The following is a 10,683-nucleotide window of genomic DNA, read 5'->3' on the forward strand; positions in this document are numbered from 1 at the left end:
TCTCACACCACTGGTTCTTTTACTAGTTGGTGTCAGAGTGAAAACACCAAATAAGAGCTTCTTTAATGAAGTTAATGTCCAAAACTTGGTCAAATCGACAAGCAGAAACCTTCATATACAGGGCCAAAAGATGAGCTACTCCCTATGGTTTAAACAGCAACCCTACTTAATAGAGCAAGCCAGAGATGCAATACCCAAATAAAACTAACCTACGTACTCTTATTACAAAACTTGTAGTGGTAACCTGGGCCTTTAAGGGGAGATTCCCTGCACACTTGGCCTCCTACAAATGGGATGATTGGTAAACTGATAAAAACAGAAGAGCACAGTAGCAGCTTTATAATTTTAATTCATTAAATACCACACATAAAAGATTGTACAAAAGTACAAAAAGTAACAAACACCCCATGAACTTCACTGGTAAAAGGAGTGAACTGCAGCCCTCCCAATGAGTCTGTGTACACCTGGTGTGTCTGAACATTTGGAGTTGGAATAAGATACAAATAAGGACAGAGCCTCCCATGCCTTTTCCAAAGCAAAATGCACCCTCTCACAACCGATATTTACATTAGACGTAATTCCTCTGTGGGAATACGAAAGAAAATAAACCAGAAATAACTTTGTACAGCTCAGCTGAGCCTCAGAACCTCAAGAGCATTCCAGAATTCTCAGGTTGAACACTAGATGAGGTTGAAACACTGGGAGGAGATGTAGCTTCTAATGTGAAAACCTTCTGAAAGATCTCTGCCACTTGAATGCATTGACTTAACAGCCACACCTCCACTTTATTGACATACACGCTGTGTGCCACAAGTCAACTTGGTTTCACTTTCCAAAGAGGACCAAAACATCATAACCATAGTCAGAGCAGTTGCTGATGCACAGTTGATGGCTTCAGCACCTTCTCATCATTCCAAAAGCACACGGCGTGATTTTGCAACCTCCAAATTATTTATTTCAAGAGCAGCCTGACATATCCAGAGGGCATGGATGGGAAGTCCATTATCTCTTCTGCTTGGACTGTCGCAGGGGCAGAACTGAGTTCAGGTCCTTCCTCAGCTGCAGTACCTGCCAGGACTACACAGAAGACACAGACATGATTTGATCCATAAAGAGAAGATCAGACATTTCTGGTGTCATTACATAAAGGAATGCATTTAGCTTGTATACGCCCAAATTAATCATAGCCATTCAAGCTAAGTAAATTAACTAACTTAACAAATTAAATAATGCTGTGACGGTTCTTTACCGCATGGAACTGGGATTTGATTGCTTCAAACTTGTCCTTCTCATGAACTGCTCTGGCTGTATTCGACCCATCAAATGGCTCTAGAAATCAAGGGAGCAGAATGAGTTAGCGTTAGAACAACTCCAACAAATACAAAATTTAAGCAAATCAAGGGCACTTAAATCCATTTCAATATAGTGAAGTGAGGTTTAAATGAGCAAGACTCAGTACAATTCTGTTTGACGGTACAAATAATTTACATAAATTAGACACAAACTGAGTACACCGATTTGTCAATGTGTTGGTTCACAGGAAAGTAAAGAACTGAATTAGTGTGCTTGAACAACATGGCATCTGCCTCCTAGTTCTGTTTGACCACCTACCCTCCACACAGATGAACTTCCTCCAGTCTGTGCAGTTGGTCTTGGGGATGGCTTTGGCCTGCCGCACTGAGATGACGTACTTATCCCATCTAAAAATACAAATACACATACACACTTGAGATGACAAAATCATTGTACCGTCCTCCTGGCATATAAAGAAAGTAGGAAGAAAAAGTACGCTGATGGTATTCCCACTACAACTCCATCACCATGCTTTTGGTTCATAGCTGTAGTCATACTGTATAATCAGCACACACACACACGTCATTAACCGATGGCTTTACAGCATCTGCCAGAGGGGGGTCAATGTCAGGCACACCTTCTGGTGCTGTCACTCAACCAGCCAAATGAAACACAATCCTAAAAGGGTGGGACTAGAGCCAGTGACTCTTCCCTGAAAATCCACCCTCCCTTCTGAGAGGGGATGTATCCAGACACCTCAGCCACTCAAAGGCAACCCAGACCCTTCAAACAAATATCATACCAGTTCTCATCTTAAGTGTTGACAAATTACCACCTGCTTCAGCTTCTGTTTGGTGATATGAGAGAATAACACTTGAGAGTCAGCTTCATCAACACTGAGCAGACAGCCTATGATATTCTAATATTCCCTGAAAGAATGATCCTTAAAAAACAACAGTTTGCAGGAAAGAACCACTTTCGGGGGTATGTTTTCTAGGCAACTAGTTTTGGCATCATCCTTTAATTCATTCTGATGGTATACAGTCATGCGAAGGACAGATAAACACACCTGTCGTTCCTACTAGCCACCCAGACTATGCACTGTGTAGCTCTGTGGTCTGGGTCAGACACCCCTCACAGCACAATGTCACCAACTATATGGCCAAAAGACATCAGTTAGCATGCTAGCACGTTTTTATCAGTGCCAGCTGTGCTGTTGGTGTTTGCAAAGTTTTTCATTCCGTGCTGGTCTTAGACCAAAACTCCTAACTGCTGCATTACAGTAGGTAAAAAAAAAAAAGGTGACACAAATACAAATTGAGATCTAAAGAAAAACACCCAAACAGAAATTGTATTTTGAGAGTACTATGTGCAATAACATGTCGAGTCTCACTTGAAAACAGTAGCATAATACTTCAGGAAGCCCAGAAATAGTTCTCCGAGTGTGGACTGGTTCTTGGAGATGAAGGAGGGTATGTTCCTTGGTCCATTCGGCACTAGATGGATATCCATGGAGGGGTTGAAGCACTCCTGTTTTCAACACATACCCATAGGAACATTTTAGTTCTCCTATAGGGCTCTTTTTGAGAAGCAATTTACTGTAAAAATCTACCATAAGTAACATAAAAGATCCCGTAGCTACCCCTCTCCACAACAGTTTTGAACAGTCTTTTTATAGGCTAGTTAAATGCACTGTATTGTCAAAATGTGTGCCTCATCCACAACCACCACGATTATCTCGTGAGAGAAACAGAGGAGGTAATATGGAAATGAATCATTAAGTAAAAACTGGGCTTGATTTGGAACCACATTTCTGTAGCAGATGCGTCTCAGTACAGAGGTTCTGGCTGCTCAACGACAAATCCAGTGTAATATGATACGGAAATATCTCTTTAGATTTTCTTTTCTTTTGGGATAGGATGAAAAAGCCAGTTCCATACATTTCATCATCCAAGTGCAGGACCAAAGTGCACATTATTATATGAATCTGAGAGAAGGATTTGTATAAAGGCATCACACTCTACGAACAAAGTCAATTGAGAAAGTTGCTTACCGAGTAATCCATCTGAAGGCAAGGAATGACTGGCTGGGGCAGGGCTGGGTAGAATGAGTATTGGGTTAGAAAAGCCATTTTTGTACAGTGATCCCAACATGAGATTAGACTTTCTGTGGAATAACTTCTCATCCAAGGTGAAAAAAATCTTTAGGACAGAACCATACATATCCAGACAAGGAACATACCTGAACCATTGTCTGTGTCATTGCAAGAGCTGTTTGCTATAATAATAATAATCATCATCAGTTGCTCATCCTGTGACATACAATATGTTCATATTAAAGCTTGGTGCAGGCTTTGCACTTCATGCACCTAAGAATATGACCCACTTTACCAAGCCAGATGAGCTCATGTTCTGCGCTCACAGCAGTATTTCTAGGACTCTCGGAACATGTGGGAGCTTCTAAGCTATATGTATTAATAATCTGGATGTTGCAAACAGAGGTTTTTAACAAAATGAGAAAAATAAAGGACTACGAATTTGGGATCACAACATCACTAACAGCTGATGAAAAATCAATACAGCATGTTGTACTGATTTGCAGTTCTGGGGCCTTAAACAAAGAATCTTAGGGCTAAAAGTAGCTCATGAGTGGCGAATTTAGGAGAAACTCCTAAAAATAATGGGCATGTCAGTCTTAAATTTAGGACTCCTATTTTTTTTTACTAAGAGCAATTCACAAAGTATTTTATCCCTAAAAGTAGCACCTAAGTCTAAGACAGCTTAAAACTCCTCATGAGGACTCCTAAGTCACTAAGACTTATTCACAAAAGATCGTAAGATGGCTGCAGCCGACTTGGAATTGATAAAAGACATTGCTTAAACCGTGAAGGTATTAATATTGTCGTAGAATTAGCGCGGGATGCAATGACGCCTTTAAACAACGATGTGTCCCGAAGTGAATGTTTGGAAACATAAAAAAAAACGCGGAAAACGCAAATGACGACACTGGGAATCATCAGTCAGCCGTTTAATTCATCAATCTATCAACGCACTGTAGACCCCACATCATCCAACAGTTTATCCAGTTGCCTTTGGACAATCGCCTATTACACAAGATCAAAGTAAATTCCATGGCGATCGCAGGAATGTCCAGTGACGGGACACACATTACAATAGCCTAATTGCCCCATCAAAAGATGAGGACGTTTTCATCCACCGTGGCCTGGATGTACCGATGACTCGTGCATTTCAACGGAGAGCGGTCTGCAGCAGGTTTTTGAGAACTTACCAGCCGGATGCCGCTGGGGTGACAGTGGCTTTTGGTCCTTGGACCAGTAGGCTTTCGCTTAGGCTTCGTTTCACGTTCGGTTCGCTTTGATAAATTAAGATTGGAGGGCTTGAAGGGCCATATGTGCTGATATTTGAAGTGGTCAAGGGCTGGAAATATAATAGCCTAACAGTTTGCTGGGTGCTTTAATTATTACTGCCTTGATTGCATGCAATTGCCATATTTTATATTGATCGCTTTCTATTTCTCTTAACGTGCAAAGTGTCATTCCCGTTGGATGCACAAACTTGTCATCATGGGTGTGCATTCTGCTAACTGCACTGTCCATAACTATTTAATATGACTTAATTTGAAGCCTAGGTTATTCTCTTATTTTCAGTTGATATAGTGGGATTGTTAGAGGGACGTCACAAATGAGTTTTTAATGAGAGAGCCTGTCAACAACCAATCACCGTCCTCACCCCTTCTAAACTCGTGCATGATGAGAATCGACGTCATCCATAGCAACGGTGCTTTTATCTTAAGCTTAGGAGTTGGTATTATCCTTAGTATGAGTAGGTCTCAGAGGCGTTGTGAATCACTTTTAAGAAATTACTCCTACGTAAAATGTTTTAGCGCGAGTTAGGAGCACTTTTAGTGGTAAGATAAAAAGCTTTGTGAATACCGCCCCTGGTCATCTTAGTTATATTCAAGTGTGAATCATAAAAAAAATTACAGATATTTCTGAAGTCCGTCTGGTTTGAGGTATCAGCAGTCAAGAAATAATGCAGGGCTCCTACATTATAAGGCAAGTTAGATTTAAGAGTTCAATTTAAGACCAATTTTACAATAACCAAAATAAATACACTTGACTCGACTGGGGCTATATTATTAAATCATTATATATTAGAAAAAGATTGTAAAAATAGATGTTACCAATTATGTTGAGATTATAAATAGCAAAAAATCTTACTTTCCATGTCTTAGCATTTTTTTTTAAAGATTGATTAAAACTTTTTAATACCAATTAAGGCTTTATTTTTAGATGAATTATTCCAATGCCTTTCAAGACTTTAATGATCCGTGGGAACCCTGTGGTAGACATAACCCACATAATATGAGTCAGTTTTTCTTTTAAATATTGACGCAGAGTGTGCATAGACAGTGGCATGCAAAGGCTTTGGCCAACTTGGGCAAAATGTCTTGTACTGTGAAGGGTTAAGGAAGACATGAACTAAAACATCATCAAAAATGTGTGGATAACCCTCAAAAGAGCAGTATATGCAAGACAGCCCAGGAATCTCACAGAACTAAATGCATTTTGGAAGGAAGAATGGGCGAAAATCCCCAAAACGAGAATTGACAGCCTCTTGGTCAGCTACAAACAGCATTTACAAGCTGTGATACTTTCCAAAGGGGGTGTTACTAAGCACTGACCATGCAGGGTGACCAAATTTTGCTTCAGGCCCTTTAGTCTTGCATCAAATATTTAAGAAATTAGTAATCAATAACATTATGCCTTTTGGAAATCAGGTCATCTTTTACCCCTCAGCTATTCACAGTAACAGAAATTTTGACCAGGGGTGTCCAAACTTACACATGCCACAGTATGATGGAATGGTTACACCATATGGCTTTTTGTTATGCCATTTCATTAAATATACAATTTTACAAGTGTTCAGGCCTGGTAGCCCCAACAGACACTTACTCTGGAGGTAATGAAGGGCCATCAGGACAAGTGTGTAGCTGCTCAGAGTCCCACGACTCGCGTCATTGATCCTGTAGTAGCTCGCCCACTTCTTGATAACGAGGACAATGGGACGGACCCGTCTCTCAACTACAAGGACACATGGTTAAAATAAAATGAAGTGGCCCAAGACAAACCAATCATGAAGGAAGACACTGTGAAATAACCATGACTAGGCACTTCATGACTTGACTCTTGACAATACATTGACTTAATACACAAGCAATGTAGGGGTCAGGGTCTTGGGACCAAGATCCGAGTGGGCCAAGTAGGACTTACTGTATGCATAAGACCTCAGTAGAAAAGTATTTCTGATCCCAACAATATTGTTGACGTTCAAATCAAACTCCACACCACTGTAGTAACAGAAAGAAGGAATATACAAAGTTTAGGCCTCAGAACGAAATTGGCAATATTGAGTTTATTTTGAAAAGTGTAACATAATACAAATTAAGATCCGACACCTACCTTATTTTGTCTCTAAACCTCAGGATGGGCACTTTTGCTCGGATGACCTGAGGTCTGTCAATGTAAGCTGTGAATCAAATGACATCTATTTAATAAACCCCTAAAAACCTACATTCATAATAAAAACGTTAGGCTTTCGAAGTGTCTAATGACTGTAGCTCCCCCTAAAGGTGACCAAGTGAGTAACATCAGTATGGACATAATCCTATCAAATTATGAACATACAGACAAACAAATAAAACATTAAAAGACAAAATACTTACATAGTGTGTAACACAACTTCTGAACAAGACTGAGCACATGTACAGCATCTTGATTCTGGTTTACCTAAAACACAGCAATGACATCACTATGTGTATAACATCAACACCACAAATTAACATTGGAATATTACTCAAATTTACTGTGGTCTTACATAGACAGATCACTGACTATATATATTTATTATACGGCTCTTCAGAACGTTCCAAAAAGCCCCATTGATTTGAATGGGCCATCCCCAACGTTCGCAGGTACTTATTTTCATATAATGACCTGCATATAATGACCGCTGTGCTGTCAATGGCAACGAGTTTTGTGCTTCTGATATAGGTCTTTCGTATCATTCCGAAAGTATTGAGTCCGGTAACTTATCAATGGAGTTTCAGCGGACGGTTGAGCAGCTGTGTTCTAAAGAATGTTCAACGTCTTTGAAGTTCAACGTCTTTGGCGAACTATTTCTCTGCTTTTGAACACTACATATAGTAACAAATACATTGTAAAAAGACACACTGTGTAAGTTATTTTTTTGTTTTGGCAAGTTGCCGTATAATAAGCGGGATAATGTATAGAACGCAGGTCCTTATCGGAAAATAAGTCCCTTCAGGGGGAAGCAAGACACCTCCGCTTCGCGTCGGTGTCCGGTTCACCCTGTCGGGACTTATTTTCCGATAAGGACCTGCGTTCTATACATTATCCCTTACATATATATATATAAAAAAAAGACTTACAGATCCCTCTTGAATGACAAGACACAAGTCTGCATCGCTACTTCTGCTCCCAAAGCCATTGAGAGAAGACCCAGCAAGGTAAATCCTTGAAACTTGGTGTGTATTAAAATAATGAATGAAGGCCGGCCAGCCAGAGAGAGAGAGAGAGAAAAAGAAAGCAGAACAAAATCAGAGACTATTTTACAAAACACAAACCCCGCACATTGAAACAACATGGACTACATTTCAGCTTACATGGAAAGAGTCTCTGGATATCCCTCTGCAGCTGTGCTCGACAGAGCTCCTTCTTCTCCAGGTCGTCATCTTGTTGCTGGCACGACAGGTAAAGCTCCAGAATCTGCTGACTCAGCTGAAACCAACCATATTACATGTTTACCCATATTGCTCCATATGCAACACCACCAACAGGTTATGTTAGGAACTGAGTTTATGATGTTCTTCACAATTGTCCATAGCTTGTAGGTGTGCTAGCTTCACACCTTATTGTTATCAAATATGAAGATAATAAACACAGTCCAGCAAGTATACACACCGTATCCTTGGCTGCGGACTGCAGGCGTATCAGGTCACTATCCTGAGAAGCCTCTCCAAAAGATGGCAAACAACTTGCTGGTCTAGGGGACAACAGAGGAGAACTGGCCTGGCTGCGGACATCACTAGGATGGGTGACTGCCGCCCTAGCTGTTTGCAGTCGGGTGGGTAAAGGGGAACCTGATGCTTTGGCTAGTGGTCTGACGTAGAGGCCTGGAGGGCTGTAGCACTGCTTCTTCAATTCAAACTGGCCATGGTCATCACTCCTCCTCCTGCAACACATGCAAGTCATGGCAGTGGTTAAAGTTCTAGTTCATCCAAAATTATGATAACACCAGTAGACTGAAGTCAAATAAATATTGGTAGACGGGGTATTGAAAGCATTTGTGGTGAGAGATGTTGACATTCCGCAAACACCCACTTTCTGCCCTTCGCTAGTGGAGATCCATGTAGTACAGGAGGCGGCGTGCTGGGAGCAGGATTCCACTGATAGGTGGGAATGACAGGCAAACAAAATGGGAGTCCATGGGAACTACGAGGGGGAAAAAAGATCTTGATCAATTTTCACAATGACCGGAAACAGGTAATTCTGAAATGACTGATGCCTCAACATTTAACAAAGTACATATGGACATCTTTTGTTAAAACTGAACCATAACACACGGCAAAAGGTACACAACTGAAAACTTAAATTTTAAACTTACTTTGAGTTCGTTCGGTTCCTCTGAGCCTCGACAAGTTGCTGCTGGGAGAAGATTGGTGGTACTGGGAACTGACTAAGCAGACCATTGTTTTGCCTTTGTTTATGGGGAAAGCCTGGTGATCTTGAGAACATACTCGTTTTCACTCGAGAGGGACATTGATTCTTTTGCCTGCAAAAGTGCAAAAAGTAAGTATTGTCATCTCCTGCCACTTTCACGCCAGTATATCAGATATACGCTTGACTTCCCTATGTCAAGTGCCATCAGCTAACAACGACAGAAGCAAACCTGGGTAGAGAGCCAGAACATGACGTGTAATGCCAAGAGAAATACATTAATACACATTCGTGGCATACACAGTCACTTCGTTGACGGGATCTCTGCTAGCATAATCCACATTTCCGTATTTATAAACACAAAATCAAGTGAGGAGCCGGAAGAGCTGGTGCTAGCCTTAGCTAGCAGCTAATTTAGCTACTTTGTTTTGCTAAAGCTCGTTAATGCTGGGTAGCGTTAATCTCCTTCAACAAACCACCAATCAGGATTTAGCGTTATTAATGTCATCTTTAAGACTGAACCACCTAATAGAAAGCCTGTGAGTTAGTGCCCACATCACATAAAAAGCATGCTTTGGTTTCAACGCGCAAGCTTACACTAGCTATGTTAGCTAGTCTCGCAGCGTGTAAATTAAAGTTACCTCAGTTATTCTGGGGATATCAGAAATAATTCTTAGTAGACCAAAGTGCCGGCCAAAGTATCACTGAGTGATGTAAATCAAACTCCTTATAAACATATGTACTTTAACTCCATGTATCATGATTCGACTTACCAAGAGGCCTGGCTCTCAGATCCCTTACCTGCATCAGTATATTCCTTTACTTGCTAGCTAGTGAGCAAAGCTTGTTTGTACTGCGCTAACTACATCCGGGTGACAAGGCAGTGACGTAATAGTCAGAATCTTCTTTTTTGTATGTGTGCAAAAAACTATTTACTAAGGCAAACACGCATGTATTAGTGCTTTACCTTCCAGTTTTACAAGAAACAACAGCTGTGACTCTTCTTAAATACAAAGAGCATAGAGGTAAGTTTATACATATGCCCACTACACACATCGCTATGTAAGATCAAATGAATAGGCTACACAATAAACTTAAGAATATTATATTGGCCACAAGACAATTCATATGTTTCTTTTTCGAGGGAATTCCATCAATTACGGTAGGCCTGTTTAATAGACTGTGCAGTTCATTACACATATACAAATACAAAATGTGCACACAATGTATTTCTCTTATATTAAAAAAGTATTTGATTTGATTCCAGAAACCAACATTTCTGGGTCATTGGTGTGAAGTTTGACCTCAATAGCCTTGTTCATCACAAAAAAGTTTCGTATCCAGACATGTGTATGTGTGAATGAGAGAGCGAAAAAGAGAAAGAGAGAGAGAGAAGGGGGGGGGGGGTCTTATTGTGGCATTCTGCAATATGCAGAATTTGATCACTGACTGGTCGCATGCATCACTGATGCATCACTGAACATGCATCACTGATTGCATGTTCTTAAACAATATATAAAAAACCTTGTTGTTAGCCTACCTCTCTTATAACTATAAAATACCTGGCAAATATTCATCATAGGAAGATGTCTCCTGATCACACAGCATAGCTGCATCAAATTTCATAACAC

General features: G+C 40.5%; 1 protein-coding gene across 1 annotated transcript; it reads right to left on the reverse strand.

Moving 5' to 3' along the window:
• Positions 1–332: 332 nt before the first annotated feature.
• tent2 (terminal nucleotidyltransferase 2) lies at positions 333–9,864 on the reverse strand. The gene is made up of 15 exons (XM_080853056.1): positions 9,826–9,864; positions 9,000–9,167; positions 8,717–8,827; positions 8,297–8,567; positions 7,999–8,113; positions 7,765–7,856; positions 7,039–7,102; positions 6,776–6,842; positions 6,587–6,663; positions 6,269–6,397; positions 3,347–3,390; positions 2,687–2,823; positions 1,612–1,700; positions 1,250–1,329; positions 333–1,077 (listed from the first exon to the last, which is right to left on the reverse strand). The coding sequence occupies exons 2-15, from the start codon at positions 9,128–9,130 to the stop codon at positions 1,003–1,005; spliced, it is 1,482 nt and encodes a 493-aa protein (XP_080709182.1). The 5' UTR covers positions 9,131–9,167; positions 9,826–9,864; the 3' UTR covers positions 333–1,002.
• Positions 9,865–10,683: the final 819 nt, after the last annotated feature.

The sequence above is a fragment of the Sprattus sprattus genome (genome assembly GCF_963457725.1).
Source record: "Sprattus sprattus genome assembly, chromosome: 15".
In the NCBI taxonomy this organism is placed as follows: domain Eukaryota; kingdom Metazoa; phylum Chordata; class Actinopteri; order Clupeiformes; family Clupeidae; genus Sprattus; species Sprattus sprattus.

Bases quoted from the DNA above. Each gene is read 5' to 3' on its own strand.
- tent2 (XM_080853056.1), bottom strand. From the start codon at position 9,130: ATGTTCTCAAGATCACCAGGCTTTCCCCATAAACAAAGGCAAAACAAT. The intron at 3,391-6,268 runs GTAAGTGTCTGT...CATTCTACCCAG, and splicing joins GGCCCTTCATTACCTCCAGA to CCCTGCCCCAGCCAGTCATT. The intron at 2,824-3,346 runs GTAAGCAACTTT...TGTTGAAAACAG, and splicing joins GCCTTCAGATGGATTACTCG to GAGTGCTTCAACCCCTCCAT.